This window comes from Stegodyphus dumicola, chromosome 6 (genome assembly GCF_044657685.1).
Source record: "Stegodyphus dumicola isolate Sdum_Otavi_A_Nest chromosome 6, ASM4465768v1".
Classification (NCBI taxonomy): Eukaryota; Metazoa; Arthropoda; class Arachnida; order Araneae; family Eresidae; genus Stegodyphus; species Stegodyphus dumicola.
In genome coordinates, this window is record NC_140773.1 from 40,894,940 (window position 1) to 40,915,456 (window position 20,517).

Sequence of the window (20,517 nt, forward strand, 5' to 3'; positions counted from 1 at the left end):
TCACATTTTCATGTAAGAAAAGTAAAAAATTTACTTTCAAAATTGTAACAACTACAAAACCCTTTTAATAAAAACATTTCAGATTAGCATTTCTGTTAATTATTTTAAATTAGCAAACATTTCCTTCACTAATTCTTAGAAATTTTCATAATGATGTACAAATATTGCACCTTCATGTTTATTTAATTCTTCACATGAGAGCTCGACACTTCGAGTCATAGGTGGTGGGCCACAACTAAATACACCTATCTTACTCACCTGAAAGAGCACAGAAAAGTTTTTTTTATATTGAATCATCAGGTATGAACAGTAAAATTAAGTATATATTTTAAAGTAAATATTATAATGTTGGAAATAAAATTTACTTAGTTAAATGATGAAACATACGTTATAAAACATTTTATTGAAAATGACCATAGTTACGAAAACTAGTTACTTATTCAGCATTAGAATTGATATTTTGAATACTAAATATTAAATTGAATTGAATATAAGCATTCATCTGAAAACTGTATATTCTAGATAAAATTTCTATTTGGTTTACTGACAATTTGAGTGTGGCACATTGAAGGTAGATATTTTTAAATTCCAAATCCAAAATATCTAAAATCTACAGTTTATTAAGTGATTGTTTCTTTCTTATAAATATAAAACTATACAATAAAGCACTCTTACACATTTTGAAATCTGTAATTTATAACCTTGTTAGTAAATTTATCAAAAACCAGGCAATTTTCCATAATGCAGTATTATACATATATACAATATGAAAAGCAGTCTTCTTGGAGAAAGAATTTAATATTTATTTTATTACCTTAATATTTAAATGGCTTTATGTTAATAAATATATTTAATACACTGCCTGCCAAAAGCTAAGGAACAGCATGTTTTTTGTGTCTAATTTGAGAATGAAGCAACATAGAAACCAGAAATTTAGAGAATGTGTTCACTAAACAGTTCTCTAATGAATGCAACATAATGTTTCTAAAATTCAACACAAACATTAATTACAACAAAAAATTGCACTCTTGGTAGAGAAATCCAGTCTTGGACAAACAGTATATCACAGTTTTTTGAGGAAAAATGTGGTGGTAACATTACAAAAACGGGTTCTAATAAGAAATGTGTCCATCCCTAGCTGCAATACATTGCTGGCAGTGACGTTCCATGCTGTCAGTTAAGTTGTTGGTCAATGAAATGGGAAGCAACAACCAGGCACTGAGTAATTAATATCTTTGTTCAAGCTCATCTAACGACTTTGGGGAAGGACTTAAAACAGCAATCCGTCTCCCAAGGTAGTCCCGAAGATGCTCTATCGGACTCAGGTCTGGGAATTGAGCTGGCCATTCTGTCCGTTCCATACTGTGATCCTCAAGATATTCTTCAGCAACCTGAGCTCGGTGCAGTTACGCATTATTGTCCATCAGAAGAAATCCAGGAGCAATAGCAGCGGCATATGGGCGGACGTATTGGTCAAGGATCTCATTTCAATATCTCACACTGGTCAAAGTTCCTCCATGGAACAGTGTGATCACCGAGAGAGATCCCAGCCCAAACCATTATTCCACCACCACTGTAACTGCCTTTTCACAATGTGGGATTGGTCGTATGCGTTGTTCCCTCCAGTTCAGCTGATGACCTGAATCACTCTCCAATGTGAACCTGGACTCGACTGTGAAGAGAACAGATGCTCATTGTTGATTGTACCAGGAGACGTGTTCTCTTGCCCAACATAAAGGGCACCTCTGTGTCCCAGGTTAAGGGGACACGAACAACTGGTTGTCTTGCATACAGACCTGTATTGTGCAGGCGTCAGCACACTGTAGTAACTGAGATTCTGGTTCCTGTTGCCACTAAATGATCTGCCATGAGCCGAGGCACAGTAATGAACATGCTTTCTAGACACAGAATTCACGGATTCAAACTGATTCCATAGTCGGTGGACCACACTACGAGAGATATTGAGACGTCTAGCAGCATCAGCTTGTGACATTCCCATTTCCATCCATCCGATTGTCCGCCACCTCAATGAGTCAGGCAAACGACTTCTCCTGGATATTGTCAATGAAATTTCTAATAACAATCGAAGATCAACACTCCTGAACAAAACTTACAATTTTTGCCTTTTTTCCTCAAACTCCTACATAAGTATTCCTTTCTAATAAAATGAAAGTGATAGCTATTGTTTTTGTATATATTTTGCTAAACTTCATTACTATCATGCATATAAACTGCGAATATAAATGTTACTGACATTTTTGTAATGGTGAGCCTTTAAAAACATGCTGTTCTTTAACTTTTGGAGAGCAATGTATATTAACTGCCAACTATAAGAAAAATTCAGAGTGGGTGGGTGATCTGCCAAGAGGACTAACAATGAGATAATATAGATTCTGTATTTTCCTTTTTTGTGCTGTTATTAATGTATCCAAAGTACAGAGTGAACTTTTCAAACACTTATCAGTGTTTGAAAGGTTTAATTTATAAGAAAGGAATAATTTTAATTTCAATTTAGACATGAAAATAAAAATTTTTCCTTGTGAGCTTCTCTGGTGCCCTGTAAATATCAAATGATATTTTATTTCCATCCATGTCTGGTAGCAATGGTAACAAGTGATAATTTTCTAGCTTGTGATAGTGTCTCTTGCTCATCAGAAACAGAGATGAACAGTTATTAAAAATTTTAATTCTACATACAACATATACTGTATGATTAAGACACAATAACACGCCGAATAAATACTAATTCAGAAGTCAAACAACAAAAATCAGCGTTAATTTACAAAATTTTCACAGGACTAGTTTCGATGGTTTTACCGAACCATCATCTTCAGCTGCAAAACCGCAAATGAACAAGATAGGAAATAATGTTTAGATAAGATAAGAAAGCCTGGACAAGAATAAGCAAGTGGCGCCATCTGTTGGCGAAACCAGAACTAAAACATAATTTCTCTAAAAGCCGAAGGCAAATTTGGATTGGAATTAGGATCGTTAACTAGAACAGAAAGATTTTTATGAATGTGAAATGCCTCTAGAAAATCCAGTTCTCCAATGGAAGATGTTTTTTGAATAATTTTGGCAGCAGAAAAATTGAAAGTGTGATTTTCGGACCAACAATGTTGAGCAACAGAAGACTTCTGTGTTTCCTTTTTTCTAACATATGCCTCATGTTCTTTGACGCGAAATTTTAAGGCTCTCTTAGTTTGGCCAATGTAAATTAAACTGCACTGGCAAGGAATCCTATAAATACCCCAGGAATTCATATCCGGAATGGGGTCCTTGAGTATAGAAGTTGGAATTTTATTGATGGGAGTGTAAACAACCCGAAAGTTAAATTTCTGCAAAATATGTGCAACTTTATAGCTAATTGATGGAAAGAAGGGAATGACAACAGAATTTTTATAATCTCCTAAAATAAGAGTGTGGCTTTTAGTGTGTTGAGATGAGAATTTTTTAACTGCTTGATTAATAATGTTGGGTGAAAAGCCCCTGTCAATAGCTATTGCTTTTAAATAATTTAGTTCTTCGTCAAGGGCTAGTTTGGAGGAGCAAACTTGAAGAGCACGGAAAACATAGGAATAAAATGAAGCTAACTTTTGTTTAGTCGGATGACATGATTTAAAGTGTGGTGGAAGGCAAACCGATGAAGGTTTACGGTAAACTGTAGTACTGAAGTTGGATGTGTTACGTGTGACCAGAATGTCGAGAAACGGAAGAGAATTGCAAGTCTCAAGTTCAAAAGTGAACTGAATAGCAGGATCAATAGAATTCATTGTTGAAAGAACTCTATTTAAATCATCTTTATTACCTTCAAACAGGGTAAAAGTATCGTCTACGTAGCGGAACCATGCCGGGAAGTTTAAAGTTTCAAACAATTTTGATTCATAATTATGCATGTAGATATCAGCCAGGATGGGACTGAGGGGGCTTCCCATGGCTAATCCCTCAGTTTGCTTGTAATATTTATTTTGGAAAACAAAATGTGTTTGTTTCAAACAGAGTTGAGTGAGAGAAATTAGCTCATCAATTTCGATGCAAGAGAAATGAAATTCGCGAAGTCTGGTTTCTAGACATCTTAATGCACCCTCCACTGGGACATTGGTGAATAATGATTTTACATCAAAAGAAACCATGAGTAAATTACGAGGAGAAATGTTTTTAACCTTTTTTACAAACTCTATTGAATTTTTTATGGTGTAAATGTTATTGTCTAATAGATTGGAAAATCTAGAAACTAAATATTTAGCTAATGGATACGAGGCAGTACCTAAATTTGATACAATAGGGTGGAAAGGAATACCACTTTTATGAATTTTGGGAAGAGCATATAATCTGGCGCAATTCGCAACAGATGGGATAAGCGAATGTTTTAAGTTGCTTGAAATGATTTGCGAAGATTTGATCGCAGTTTTTATTTTGGATAAGTCCGAAGGTGAAGGATCTTTAGGGATCGGATTATATGGTCCTTCGTTTAAGAGTTTAGTGACACCATCGATGTAAGTGTTCTTATCCATGACGACTATCTGGCCACCTTTGTCGGCCTTTGAAATGACAATATCCGGGTTAGAATGAATCTCTTATCTTATCTAAACATTATTTCCTATCTTGTTCATTTGCGGTTTTGCAGCTGAAGATGATGGTTCGGTAAAACCATCGAAACTAGTCCTGTGAAAATTTTGTAAATTAACGCTGATTTTTGTTGTTTGACTTCTGAATTAGTATTTATTCGGCGTGTTATTGTGTCTTAATTATAGAAGCCCCAAACAGGCTTACATTTTGCTTTCTTTTTTGCACGTGGTGTGGCCGCCATTTTGTGATTGTAGGAGTTTCGGTGAGTACATTTTTGCAATTTTCAAGTTATGTTTATGTTTTGTACATTTGGATATTGTGCTTTGCTTGTCTGATTTCATGCATTTTGCTTACAAACATTTTGTTTTCTATTCATTTCAGTGAGGGATTTTTCTGCTATTTTGTGTGTACTTTATTATTGCTCAGTTAATGTAGTTTGATTTTCTGCATTGTTTATCATGCCTTCATCCGTTAATCGTTTCACTAAATTACGCCTGAAACAGCAAAAATTCCTGAATCATCTTGACTTTTTACTTAAATGTAAATGTAAAAAATTGATCCCCAATTTTATTCAAATCAAATCTAATCAAAAACCTTCGAGTCGCGTTTCAAGAATTCTGTTAAATTGCAAACTTGCCTTACTTCGGTCCGTGATAAGGGATACACGTCAACAATTGTCCAAAATTGAACATGAACTCTATAAGCTTCATCTGGAACTCGCTAAAACATATCCAAAATTCACTGCCCTTGAACAAAAGTCTTGGTCTAGAACGGAGAATGCAGTTAACCGTCATAAAAACACACTTGCAGTTAAATTCGAAAAACTTCTTTTACAGTCTTCCAGTTCAAGTAGTTCAAAAAATCTTCCCATTGTAAAAATCAAGCCAATAGTTAATATTTCTAATGTTAGTCTTTCAGAAGAACAAGAGAGAATTCTAAAATATAATTTTAACTTCTCACAAACCTGTAAACCCTCGATTCCAAAGATTTTGGCTCCTATCGAAAAAGCTTTCAAGTTCAGTAAAGTTTCAGATTCACAGAAAGAAATGATTAGGCATCTTATCGCTCATAATGTGAAATTCAATAATAAACCTTTGAAACCAAATCTAACTGCGAGAGAAAGAGCTACAATGCGCGAGATTCATTCTAACCCGGATATTGTCATTTCAAAGGCCGACAAAGGTGGCCAGATAGTCGTCATGGATAAGAACACTTACATCGATGGTGTCACTAAACTCTTAAACGAAGGACCATATAATCCGATCCCTAAAGATCCTTCACCTTCGGACTTATCCAAAATAAAAACTGCGATCAAATCTTCGCAAATCATTTCAAGCAACTTAAAACATTCGCTTATCCCATCTGTTGCGAATTGTGCCAGATTATATGCTCTTCCCAAAATTCATAAAAGTGGTATTCCTTTCCGCCCTATTGTATCAAATTTAGGTACTGCCTCCTATCCATTAGCTAAATATTTAGTTTCTAGATTTTCCAATCTATTAGACAATAACATTTACACCATAAAAAATTCAATAGAGTTTGTAAAAAAGGTTAAAAACATTTCTCCTCGTAATTTACTCATGGTTTCTTTTGATGTAAAATCATTATTCACCAATGTCCCAGTGGAGGGTGCATTAAGATGTCTAGAAACCAGACTTCGCGAATTTCATTTCTCTTGCATCGAAATTGATGAGCTAATTTCTCTCACTCAACTCTGTTTGAAACAAACACATTTTGTTTTCCAAAATAAATATTACAAGCAAACTGAGGGATTAGCCATGGGAAGCCCCCTCAGTCCCATCCTGGCTGATATCTACATGCATTATTATGAATTAAAATTGTTTGAAACTTTAAACTTCCCGGCATGGTTCCGCTATGTAGACGATACTTTTACCCTGTTTGAAGGTAATAAAGATGATTTAAATAGAGTTCTTTCAACAATGAATTCTATTGATCCTGCTATTCAGTTCACTTTTGAACTTGAGACTTGCAATTCTCTTCCGTTTCTCGACATTCTGGTCACACGTAACACATCCAACTTCAGTACTACAGTTTACCGTAAACCTTCATCGGTTTGCCTTCCACCACACTTTAAATCATGTCATCCGACTAAACAAAAGTTAGCTTCATTTTATTCCTATGTTTTCCGTGCTCTTCAAGTTTGCTCCTCCAAACTAGCCCTTGACGAAGAACTAAATTATTTAAAAGCAATAGCTATTGACAGGGGCTTTTCACCCAACATTATTAATCAAGCAGTTAAAAAATTCTCATCTCAACACACTAAAAGCCACACTCTTATTTTAGGAGATTATAAAAATTCTGTTGTCATTCCCTTCTTTCCATCAATTAGCTATAAAGTTGCACATATTTTGCAGAAATTTAACTTTCGGGTTGTTTACTTTCCCATCAATAAAATTCCAACTTCTATACTCAAGGACCCCATTCCGGATATGAATTCCTGGGGTATTTATAGGATTCCTTGCCAGTGCGGTTTAATTTACATTGGCCAAACTAAGAGAGCCTTAAAATTTCGCGTCAAAGAACATGAGGCATATGTTAGAAAAAAGGAAACACAGAAGTCTTCTGTTGCTCAACATTGTTGGTCCAAAAATCACACTTTCAATTTTTCTGCTGCCAAAATTATTCAAAAAACATCTTCCATTGGAGAACTGGATTTTCTAGAGGCATTTCACATTCATAAAAATCTTTCTGTTCTAGTTAACGATCCTAATTCCAATCCAAATTTGCCTTCGGCTTTTAGAGAAATTATGTTTTAGTTCTGGTTTCGCCAACAGATGGCGCCACTTGCTTATTCTTGTCCAGGCTTTCTTATCTTATCTAAACATTATTTCCTATCTTGTTCATTTGCGGTTTTGCAGCTGAAGATGATGGTTCGGTAAAACCATCGAAACTAGTCCTGTGAAAATTTTGTAAATTAACGCTGATTTTTGTTGTTTGACTTCTGAATTAATATACTGTATGGTCACAGTCGTTACGTGAATTGATTGCTTAAAAATGATAGTATCATTATCACTGAGTAAATCTGCACATATCAAGTCTAAGTTGCTCATCTCTACAATTAAAACATTTTAATAATTTTGTATAAAAATTAAGAAGACAGATTTTTGACAGAGCACAATAAATCAGATCCATCTTTTTCATTCACCCTGTATAAAGTGCAGTTATTAAGTCTACTGTGTATAAGCGCAAGGTAATTAGCTATTCCAAAGTCTAAGTGCAAATTAACCTGTGGGTTGGTTCTTCCAAGAATTCTGTTGCATATGTCAACTACAAAATGACACACGAGAAATTTCCTTTTGTAAAAGATGTTTTGTTTGGTGATTACTAAGTATTATAATGTTGTTTTATTTAATTTTATGTAAAATTAAACAACACTAGCTTTTGAGACCCAAATCCTGAAAATTGCTATGGCAATCAATGCTGTATTTTTGTACTCATACAAAAGGATGCAATTTTTAAATTGTTAAATTTTATATTTTCTGAATTAGTGTTATCAAGCACAGATATCAATTTTCAAATGAAAAAAATTATTGATTAGTTAATTAAATATAGCAAAGCATTCAAGGAATATTTGCATAAACTAATTTTATAGAATAATTACAGTCAAAAGTCGTTAATTCGGACACCTATAATCCAGACCTCAAAGCTACAAACTTTCTGCTCATGCATCACGTTTACGCATGCGCACAGGCGTTTACGCGTGTGCGTAAGACCTTTACGACTGCGAATATGCATGTGCGCATCCACATAATACGTTTACGCATGCACGTTTGATGTATAACGGATGGTATAAGCTAAGCTAAAATTATCTAATTCAGTTAATGTTACAGATTGCGTTGTTCCTTAATCTTCGATTTGGATCCGGCTTATTATTTTTTGCAGATTGTTAGAGCAATTTTATAAAAGTAAGCTTGAATTTTCGATTATGTCAAATAGAATTTCCGATATACATTTACTAATATGTAAAGGTTCTACAAAGCGAAAGTATGTTTCGAAGTCCATTAAACGAAAAGTGGAATTGCTGCAAAAAATGGATAAAGGCATATCCTTTGTTTCTTAACCATTCCGAAATCTGTTTATCAATTTCACGCTGCTCTGCCGAGGGGGGGGAGACGCCACAGCGCGCAATGAATTGGAAGTTGATCTGTCAGCACTATCCTTATCTTCAGGGCAGATGTTTTTATTTTATTTGGCTTATAATTCCTTACTAAATGTAGTATTTCATCTCGATGTACTCCGTCTTTGATATGATTTAAATCAAGTTCATCGTCATTATAATTCACTTCCAATAGTGAAGAAAGTAACACAGAGGTTATTGAAAACGAAAAAATTTCGATTGACAAATTAATCGGTATTCTCCACACAGCAATTATAGAACTTGAACAGCGGAACTTTGTAACTAAACAAGAAATCATGTCTGTTTAATAGAATTAAAGAGAAAGTATTATCACATGAAACGAAACAACTTACATTGAAAGAAATGTTTAATAAAGTAAACAAATAAATATTAAGCTTTTTCTTTTTGTAAATTTTGATACCCTTTAGATCATAATTGTTCTTTATTTCATAAATTACGGTTTCATATTTTTAATTTTGAAATTTCTGCATGTCATCTTACCAGATTTAAACTGATGACCTATAATCCGGAAAAATCAATAATCCGGAATCGCTGAAGTTTCGACGAGTCCGGATCAACGACTTTTGATTGTATATTATAAACTGACTGAAGATAATTTTTAAAAACTTACCTCAGAGTGTTCTAATCGTAAAGAATTCAGAAACACTTCGAAATCAGGGCGGCCAAAATGTGTTTTTGCACGAAGACCAGTAAAGAGACTTCTGCCACAAACTCTCTGGAAATGGCGCTCACAAATATACTAAAAAAAAATAGGGTTTCAAATAACTGTAAAATCAAATAGTGGTTAAAATGAGAATTCTAATATAGCTTTATTAAGAAAGAATAATTAAGGATCCAAACTTTTAAAAACTGAAATAGCTTCAAAAAGTGAATAAAATATTTTGTTCTATAAATATTAAATCCTAATTAATTTTTTCCAGTTAAGTAATATTTTTGAATGTGGAAATTATGAGTCAGAATGGAGGGAGATTAGTGCCTTTCTAATATTCCTATATTTTAGGAACAACAATCATAATTGGTAGTAAGAAATAAAATTGCTATAGATAATATTTCTACGAGAAGTAAAAAATTAGCAGAGAATTTTCTAAAATTATTAACATGTTTAGACTATTTTTGCTAAGTGAGATCTTGGTACATCATAAAGAACTAACTGCTTTGTGACTGATCAATGCAAAATTATAAAGCAGCAAGCCATTAATACCCTTCTTTTATTTAAAAAAAAAAAAAAAAAAAAGTGGAAAATTCGTGTCTCATACACATGAAATTTTCAATAATTGAATTTAGCTGTTAAAGAGCATTAAATTACGCTCTATAGATGAAATGTATGACTTAACAACACTATCTGGAATAGTATAGTTCATGCCATAGTGTAAATGGAAGTAGAATCAAAACAATTTTGACTAATGCTGTATTCTAAGTAAAGGGTGTTTTAAAAAAAGCTTAGGTGTTTTTTTTTTTTTTTTTTTTTTTTTTTTTTGTTTTGCTTTTTTGATTGGAAGCAAATATTGGCTATGATCGCATTATTTATTAGCTTCTTGCGCTAAAATAACCACTGTACTCTTTTATATAGCAGGGTTTCTCAACTGGGGGGGGGAAGAGTCCGATTAGCCTTTTATCTATCATTGATCGGCTTTGAATTTAAGTGTTAAGTATTTAGTTGCCATTTATGAGTATAAAACACCACTTTTGTTCAAGTTTTGGTATTTAACAACATTTTCTAAATTTTTTCTTGGTTAATTTATAAAAAAAAAAGTTAAATTTAAATAAATGTCAATATACATTTTTTGAATTAAATTTAGTTGAGTGTTCTAATGAATGTTCTAATGAAATTTAGTTGAGTGTTGAATTAAATTTAATTAGTTTTTTGAATTAAAATATATATCGACATTTATTTGAGTTAAATTTAAATAAATGTCGATATATATTTTTTGAGTTTTGGAAAGGAAGGGGGATGATAGTCTAACAGTAGTGAAAGAGGTGCATGGAATGCAAAAGATTGAGAAGCCCTGCTCTACAGAGTCAATGTTTTTCAGACAGTTCAAACTATCTAAAACAATGGAAAGACCAATTAATGATATGCTAAAAGAAACATTTTACTAATGTTTCCAGAAATGCTGCAGCTAATGTGTGCATTCTAAGGGATGTTTCTTCAAAGATAACTAGATAAGTGTTATTTTTACATATTTTATATGAAGTGAAGGAAGTACTGTAGTTGCAAAAAATTTTGGGTATCGTATTTGAATGAAAATATCTATTTTGACCACTCTTAAATCCATTTGCACAATATTTTTGCATGGCACATGTGCATACGATTGAATAAAGGACTTCTTTTTTTCAAAACTAATTATAAAATAGATTTAAAAATAAGTTCAGAAATTTTTTTATGACATCTATCCATACATACATATGTATCTCGCATAACTCAAAAACGAGTAGCCTTAGAAAGTTGAAATTTTGTATATAGGACTGCTATAACATGTAGTTGTGCAATGTGCACCTCCCTTTTTTGTTGCAATCGGCTGCATCAAACGATATCATATATATATATATATATATATAATATAAGAAAAATTTTAAATATGTGAAAAGTAAATTATAATTTAAATTAGCAACAGCTCCTTAATGCTTTATTTGGTATTCCTCTCTCTATTCTAAAAATAGTAATCCTTTTCTGCAGTGTGTCATTTCGAGATTAATCTATGTCATATGACTCTTGCATAACGCTGATGATGTAAATGGAACTAAAACTTAAACAGCCAATGATAATTGTACAGCTGTATCAATTATCCAATCAAATGCATTGAGTACTGAAAGTAACTTATTCGGAATTAAGATTTCATCCTGAACACACTGCACTTCCTTTCTACATTTCGGCCTAGCTGAACTGCTGCTCTCTTCTTGCTGCAAAGCTATCAAAAATGTAAACATTTTGAAGTAGGCACAAGTAGTGTGCCAAGTTGTTTGTAGCAATAACATGCTTACTGGAATAAAAATGAAGATTAAATCTGCCCCAGCTGCCAGTTTCCTATTCATTATGAATCTATGTTTCTACGCCATCAACATTTTACATATTAGTGCAAAGAATTTTTATACAACATTAATATTGTTAAGTCTGCTTTTTCATTACAGTGGATCCATAATAAATGAGTTAATTTATAAGTATTAATTTGAAATCTTAAAAATATGTTAATATGCAGTTTTATAACATAACATAATAGTCATACAAAAATTTGTTAAACAAGAAATAGTTATCAATTTTCTAATTATGCAAATAATATCACAAGCAACTCTATGTGCCAATATTGAAGTCTATTACTGTTTCCTACAACATGAATTCTGCTCCAAGTTTTTTTCATCGAAGGTATAAAATGAGTGGCTGCTAAGATGTGCACTTAGTACTTTTAAGTAAATGTATGCTATTACTGCTCTTGTTATAATGTTTGTTAGATAAAATGTTCAGAAATAATCAGTATTTCAAAATGCTTATACATTAGCTCCACATAATAGATTTCTGCTTGTATATCATGGATATGAGAGAGTTTCGCTTAGAAAGTCCTCCACAAAAGCATCTCTCCCTTTAGGCAGGCACCCTGGTGTGCTTTGTCATAATAAATAAACCAAACCAAAACCACCATGTAATCAATATATACAAATATCTGCAAAACAATATTCAATTAAATTTTCTAATAATCTGGTCCTATGTCAAAAAATAAAAAATATATGTGGTTTGGTTTGGTTTATTGAGATTATGACAAAGCCCACTAGGCCTATCTGCCTAAGGGGAGGGAGGACTTTCTAAGGGAAACTGGCTCGTATACACATTACACATGGGGAAAACCACGAAACCGCCCATGCAGCCAACCCGTTCGCGGGATTCAAACTTCAGACCGAACTACCAGTGTTCAACAACTTTACCGCTCGGCCGCTGGTGGGCTAAAAAAATGTATGAAAAAGAATAAATGTAGCAAACTGTCTCAGAAAAATTGGTATCGTACAAGATTGTCCTTGATCAAAAAGACGAGCTATAATAGATGGTTAAGTGATAAAGAAATTCTTGGGTATGCTCTTGCACATTCCTATTGTAGTATCAGTGAAATCAGTTAAGCATCTGGAAAATCTAAATCCTATGTGGGGCAAATTTTATATGAAAATAAGGCACATCTGTATCACCTATGTTTGGTTTAAGAGTTTATGCCTGGAGATGGTCTGCCAATGGGATTTTTGTAATTTTATTTCAGATAAGTTAGATGATAATCCATCATTTATAAAAGAAATTTTTTAGACGGCTGACTGTCAGTTTATTGTAGCTGGTATTGCACACTTACACATAATCATTTCTCAGCTATACGAAATCTACATTTTACATACTGCAACAAATATCAAGTGTACTAAAGTATTGTTTTCTATGTGTTCTTGGGTTTGGAGTAATTGATGGTAACATTTGATAAAGAATAAAAAAAAAATATTCACAGTATTACACAGAAGAGTTCCAAAGATATGTTTACGGTCATCGAAAAACTATAATAAACATACTGAAACAATCAACAACACAGCCTTCGAGCTGTAAAGGAGAGGATAACTTCACGGTAAAGCACTAAAGTACAGCTCCAGACTTGGTTCAGTAACTCTCAAGGTAATCTCTGAGCTCAACAAATTTTTTTTTAATCGAACAACGGGCACTTGCTTTTTTTTAACATTGTCCACTCCTAAGGCTGAAAGTGCTGGCCATTTTATTGTGTAGACACCTAACAGGTGGCACCATTACCTCCTATGAGGGGACAGACAATTTACATCTATGCCTTCTCCAGGATTCGAGCCCACGCCTTTCGGTATCGCAAGTCAGCTCCCCTAACCACTATACTGTCTGGGCGGCACTGAACTGAACATACTATTTCTCCGCATACAAGCAGGGTATAAATGTCACCAAATGGGTGATTTCATGCTAAATCTGGCAATCCTGCCTTTCCTTGCCACTTTCTGACAAGCCTAATCCTGCTTTGCCAGGAAGCTATCTTACCTCAACTGGGCAACTTGCAACAGTATAAATGTTTGGTGTGGATTATGGGACAAAGTCATGATATAAATTCATAACATCTTGCATGTTTTTTAGAACATACTTTTGGAATTAATATTATTGGACATGGAAATTCAATGGAATGACTGCCATGATCAGCATATTTAAATCTGCTATGTATATATTATTTTTCCTATGGCCCTTTTTGAAACTGAATCAATAAGTCATACACCTGCTCAATGGTATATTAGCTGCAAGTGTGTGTGCAACATCAACTATGTTACAGATAGTTCTAGAATACTTTCGTTTACAGGCACAAATCAGATGAATGCATAAATTTTGAACAAATATTATGCTAACCTCTGCTTGAAATTTCTTATTTTATGATTTTATTTAAAATTATAATGTCTATTTATTCTCTTCTAAATATTAATATAAACTGTGTTTTTAGTTTCATGAATTCTTTATTTTCTGTTTTTGTTATTGTATACCACCAAATATAGAACATTGCAAGATATTTAAAACCAAATTTTTTGGTTTTGTTTTTAATATTTGATCTTGCAGTAGCTGATAGAGAAATTTTCATTAATTTCTGAAATTAATATTTTGATAACTAGTTATTAAAAATATCATTCCAACTTTAATTTCTCTATTCAAAAGAAGATAGACTGATTCTTTCAATTAGAGAACTGTCATTTGTATTTTGTACAAAAATTTAGATCTTTTGAAAAAAACTTTTCTTGATGGTCTGTATATCCCTTAATCTGTTAACATCAGAGATCTTTTCCTAAGTTGATATTTTAATTTTATTTACACACAAATTTAAATAGCTGTCTTTAATTTGCATATGATCTCTGATCTTTTGAAAATTTTTTTCTCAAACTTTAAAATTCGATATCTCAATCAATCCATATTGTACGGGAGTTGTATCTTTTTATAATATGTATAATATTTTCCTAAATTTAAGTATAGAGACAGGAGAAATATATAAAATGTTAGATATACATAATGGATTTTTTAAAATTAAAAAATGTCAAAATATGACTATTTGTGTCACTAAAAATATTTTTTGTAATTTGAAATACATGTCTTACTAGCAGCTTCGCTGCCAGCCTTCATCTGGCTTTTAAATGTACCGGAAAAATGGCTGAAGGAAACACCAAACGTTAAATTTAAAAACTGCGTAGAATTTTACTCTGCAGAACAACTTCATAAAAAAAAGTTATTACGTATAACAAAACTACAATGAAATAGGCAATATCCCTTAATACAAATATTAATTATCCTAATAAATAAATTAACCAACTTCCCTTTGCAAAAAAAAAAAAAAAAAAAGGTATAAAGGAGGTTAAGAACTTTGTTTCCTAAAAGAAAACCACTCAAAACTTCTCAATATCTTAAAAACAGTGAAATGAACAATAAATAACATAAAAGAATATAAAAAACAAAAAATTCTGAAAAGCAAAGTATAATTAATGATATTTTATTTTATATTTTCAAGAGAAAAAAATTACAATGAAATAAGCTCCCTTAATACAAATATTAATTATCCTAATAAAACAATTAACCAACTTTCCGTTGAAGGAAAAAAATCATGCAAAATTTTTCAATATCTTACAAACAGTGAAATAAGCAAAAAATAACATGAAAGCAACTCAAAAACAGAAAATTCCACGCAGAATTTTTCTTTGCAGAACAACTTTATCAAAAAAAAAAAAAAAAAAATCAATAAAAATATATTATATATGTAAAAAGATGACAATGAAATATGCCACTCTCTTAAAAATAGTGACATAAGAAATACGATGAAAAATTGTTGCCAAACTCATATTTCTAAAAGAATGAAACCATTCAAAATGATGCGATTTCATCAAAGATCTATCAACAACAATAAGAAAGGAAAATTGTTGCCAAAATCACATTTTTAAAGATGGAAGAAGTGTACTCGGAAGCTTCATTTAAAAAGTGTTTTAAAAATACAAAATATTATCATTTTTCCAAAATTCTTTTTGTAAAAGCAGTCGCAAGGATGAAAGTTTAACGTGTCCAAAAATCAAAGAAAAATAAACTGTACATTTTTAAAAATAAACTTTTTTAGAAAAAAATCCTGTTGAAAAGGTGTTAAACTCACTTTGATCGATTTATTGAAACATGAATTTTTTTTTAAATTCGTAAAATAGCGAAGTGCCTACGTTTCATGACGATGTGAAAATGGAGTGTGTAGAGTAAAATCTCACTTTTCTACAGCCCATTATATCTCAAAATGATGCGATTTCATCACAAAACAAAATTAAAAAAATTTAATTCGAATTTCGAAAAAATCTCTTCAAGGTGCACTGGCTCTTGTCTAGATGCACCTATGTACCACATTTCGTAGCTGTGGGTCTATTAGCTTACGTGCAGTGCAAATGAAAGACACACACACAGATAGACTCTTTCTTTTATTATATGTAGAGATGACCAACAGTTGCAAATATAAAGGTCAGGCAAGACACAATGTATATTTCTCTATTTTCTTTAATTATATAGACATCATCCTAATAAGTGGAAGCTTACGAAAAAATAATTAAAGGAATTGTGATTAGGTTTAAAAAGCTCACCAGGAGTTTATATAAAATACTACACAAATATGGCTCCTTACGCATCAAATAAACGAGAGGTATAGTCTAAGATTAAACAGGAATATAAGTAGAACATTTGTTTATTCTAGCACCAGATCTTTTGATTTATAAATCCCATTTTAATTTTATTTATATTCATATCTTCTTGATTGATTTGCTTTGAAAATCAGGAAAGAAATAAGGATAAATAAGTTTAATCTTGATGTTTTTAAGAAGTATGTCTTAATTAAAAAATAAATCATATCTCATAAATCTGCTGTCATATGTGATTTAATTACAAATTTTTATTTCACTGAACAGTTGAAAATTTAGACAATTGTTGAGAATAAATATACTTTATTAAACAACATTAAACAGATAGCCCCATGGCTTTGCGATATTTAAATAATCTAACCATTGATAGCATTCATTTTGAGGCAGTAGTAATGTACTTACCAACATTGTCGTACGTAAATCAAACTTTTGATAAAACTGAGTTATAAAAATATGAACGTCCACGAGTCCATTTTTATCACTTTCTTCCACTTCTTGTAAAATGTCAGTCATCCATTCAAACTGCTTTTGACTTCGTGTAACCCATATGAAATAAATCTGTAAAAGGTTTTTGGTTAGGTATTGATAATAACTGTAAGCATGAATAATAAATAAATTAATTACAGGTTGCAAAAATTAATATATAAGCCCATGAAAAATTAAAGTATGAAAATTAATTTTTTTAATTGAAGAAGAAGCATAAGCTTTGTAATAATTTTATATTTTTTCACTTTTAGTGCTTTGTAATTTATATATATATATATGTATATAAATTACAGATATATAATTACAGATTTCCAGTACACCTTACATATTACAAAAATATAAGGTCCACTGGAAAATCTGTCGGTTTGGGAAGTGAAGAAAAATAATACATTTTTCATACCTTTAATAATATTTATTGCATCATGTAATTTCTGTTATTACTTTATGACCTCTTGCTAGCATGATGGTAACTTATAGAAACCATTTTTGAAAAATGTCTTGTCCTTACAAGTGAAGAACTTAAGTAGTGCTTGGCTGACATCTGCTTCAGTTCTGAATTTTTCTCCCTTCAAAAAATTTTGCTAGGGGAGAAACAAGTCATAATTGGAAAGTGCTAGGTCTGGGTAGTATAGTGGATGCAGTAGAACTTCCTGGCCTAGCTCTGTGATTTCCTGAGAGTTACCAGAGCAGCAAGTATGTGGTGCTTCTTATTGAACAGTGCCAGCCTCTTTTTTTTTACTGCTTTGTTTAAATTATTCATTTGCTGACAGTATCTTTCTGAACTGAGCTTTTGTTTAAATTTTAAAAGCTTATAATGTATTGGTTCTTAGACATCCCAGTTATCATCTGGTCTCCAAGGGTTTATTTTTGTTCCGAGCAAGCAGAGATGTGCATATGATGACTCAATCTGCAAATTTTTCTCACTTAACTCATGATGCACCCATCTGGAATATGTATAGACCAATATCCTACTTTCTGAATATGGTCTGAAATGGTTTGTTGAGTTGTATTAAGCTCTTCTGGGATCTTCAATGTTGTCAAAAATATTCTTGCTCTATCATGGTCTTGATAATACTCTCATTGATCAAACATGAGATCTCCCACAGTGTGGCTTATCATTATGATTAAAATCTCCTACTTCAAATTTTTCAAACCATCTCCTGCACATTTAATCTAAAGCTGCATCTCCCTCCAAAACTGTCGCTAAATTTCGACACGCTTCTGTAGCATCTCTTCCTTATTAGAATTCATATAAAATACACTGCTGTAAGTGAACTTTATTGATAGCCATGTTCATACAATCACAATCTCACTTGATAACTTTTGCTTCAGTTAATTCAGAAGACTAGATGCTTATAAATGTAGTGATAAAGAGACACAGCCATATATGTCTCAAATTTGAAACTTGAAATAACATTATTGGAGAGAAATTTCCAGTAGACCTTATGTGTAATAATTTAGAATGTGTTGAAACATAAAGGAAGAAGAAACTTGCTATCATATCCAATTTTTAATACTGCATTTTATTTCTCAATGACACATATTTTTAAGCCCACACAAATAAACTGGTACAGTAAAGGCACCAATTTTAAAACTTTTCTCATTTTTGAAGAGAGCAAGCAGGCTGCAGCAAGTTGACAAAAACCAAGAGAAGCATATGTATCTTGTTCCAAGATGGAAATTTAATTGGAAAGGAAGGTTTCAATTTGCAGTTTTCTCACTGGCTATTAATACAATTTTGATATTGGTTGTTTGACTTTTAGTTTGCAATTATCTACATCCCATGTTATGTAATGGATGAAAAGGGGAAATATCCAAGGATATGTATAAAAAGACCAGAGTTTTCAATAATTATGTTTTATATTTTATATTTATAAGTTTCATTGTTTTTGCTGAATATATATATATATTTCATATGTAACTGTTTATATTTATATTCGCATGATGTTGTCTGTATGATAAACCACACATAGCAGAATTTTTAGTTCATACTGTTTATATTTTAGCTTATATGTGTTTGAAAAATTATGATGTCTTTGAATATATAAAATATATTTTGAAATATTAAAACATTTTTTAGCTCATTTTAAGAAAACAATTTTTCCTTTTATTTACTTAAAAACATTTAATCTCATCTAAATGTAAAAAAGATACATATAAACATAATAAATAATACATGCATATTTCTCAAATTTATAGTTTACCTTTTTGCAAAATATCTTATGTTTTAGCGAGGATTTAAAAACTGCATCTTTCAGTATTGAAGCAAATGGTGTTATGCCAATACCGCCACCTACTAGTACAGATACATCATAACGAAACCAATCTTGATGGCCTTCACCATAAGGTCCATCAAGATATATCTGAAAGAAGAATTTCAAGATTAAAGCATGTAATGAAATATTTAATTTATATATATATATAATTTATACAAAACTAAATTTACAGGCTCATAAAAACATACACTAAAAAGTTTAAAGGACGGGATTATTTAAAGGTGTCAGTTTTTATGCTTTTAACAATTTCAATATTGGCTTTAAGGCTACTTTCTGTCTTATATTTTATAATAACTATTCTTACCAGACATCTAGATGGAGGCAATTGCTATAATAATGAGGCTTGTACATTTCATGGTGAAGTTTTAATTTGCTTCTGATAAATGCTGGCTATAGGAAAGAGTTTATTAGCCATTCTCAATTGTCTCATTTGCATGTGCCTTCTTATATTAGTTTTAATTAATTTTGATCCTATTATTATTTCATTCTTGTTCATCTATTATATTTCATCACTTATATTCATCCATGTTTTTCCTAAATCACGATAATTATGAATTTTGAAAATGCCATTCCAGTTTAAGAAAGGACATTTGGCATCTCCAAATGTCAAGATGCCGAATCATCTGTAGTGTTGTGAAATTAAAAGAAAAAAAAAAAAAAAAAACTTAAAAAAATCAGTGACTTTTTTCTAGGTTTTTCATCCATACTCATCCACATTCTTTGAAAACAGCTTCTCTAACAATTGAAATATCAGAATTTATAATTAACCCTTTCACAATTAGCACCTAGTTATATCTGGCACTCACTAAAAACTTCACATTAGGTGACCAGTCACATCTGGCATCTACTAAACATATTGCATTGGCTAATGAAAGATGCAGTAATGATATGAAATGTGGACACCATGCACTTAAACAGTTCACAAGAAAAAGGTTCTTGACATGAGTAAAGTGTTTTGGTTTTCTACATACTGTGTTGCTGTGTAAACATACAAAGTACCAGCCCATCAGAGTCATCAAAATAATATTTCATATTGGTGATTAGTTTTGCCAGTGCAAAAGGATTAAAAACTATGAATAGAATTTGTGTAGTAGATGATGAGAAGTTCTTAAGCACTCTAGGGAAAGACCCACTGATCAAAACAGTTAAAATGATTTTGGCAAATGCATATACTGCATTATACTGCCTGCATTAAGGGCAAAAATACACTTTCATTAGTGTAAAGACACTGTGTGTTTTACATTCAATTAATTTTTTTTCTAAAAGAAGTCCAATAATAATTTTAAATAAATTTTCTTGGCATAAATATGTTTCAGAAATATATGGTCATATTTTAAATATGTTTCTTAATCAATATAC

General features: G+C 31.7%; 1 protein-coding gene across 4 annotated transcripts in view; it reads right to left on the reverse strand.

Moving 5' to 3' along the window:
- Window positions 1–5: 5 nt before the first annotated feature.
- The window catches only part of LOC118182489 (dual oxidase 2-like), a 156,319-nt gene continuing 135,807 nt past the window's right edge, over window positions 6–20,517 (reverse strand). For all 4 annotated transcript variants that reach the window (XM_035351838.2, XM_035351836.2, XM_035351835.2 and 1 more), the window contains 4 exons: window positions 19,087–19,245; window positions 16,799–16,954; window positions 9,339–9,467; window positions 6–258 (listed from right to left, as the gene is read on the reverse strand). In XM_035351838.2, the coding sequence (XP_035207729.2) occupies window positions 136–258; window positions 9,339–9,467; window positions 16,799–16,954; window positions 19,087–19,245 (567 nt within the window). In that variant the 3' untranslated portion in view covers window positions 6–135. The remainder of the gene's footprint in view (window positions 259–9,338; window positions 9,468–16,798; window positions 16,955–19,086; window positions 19,246–20,517) is intronic.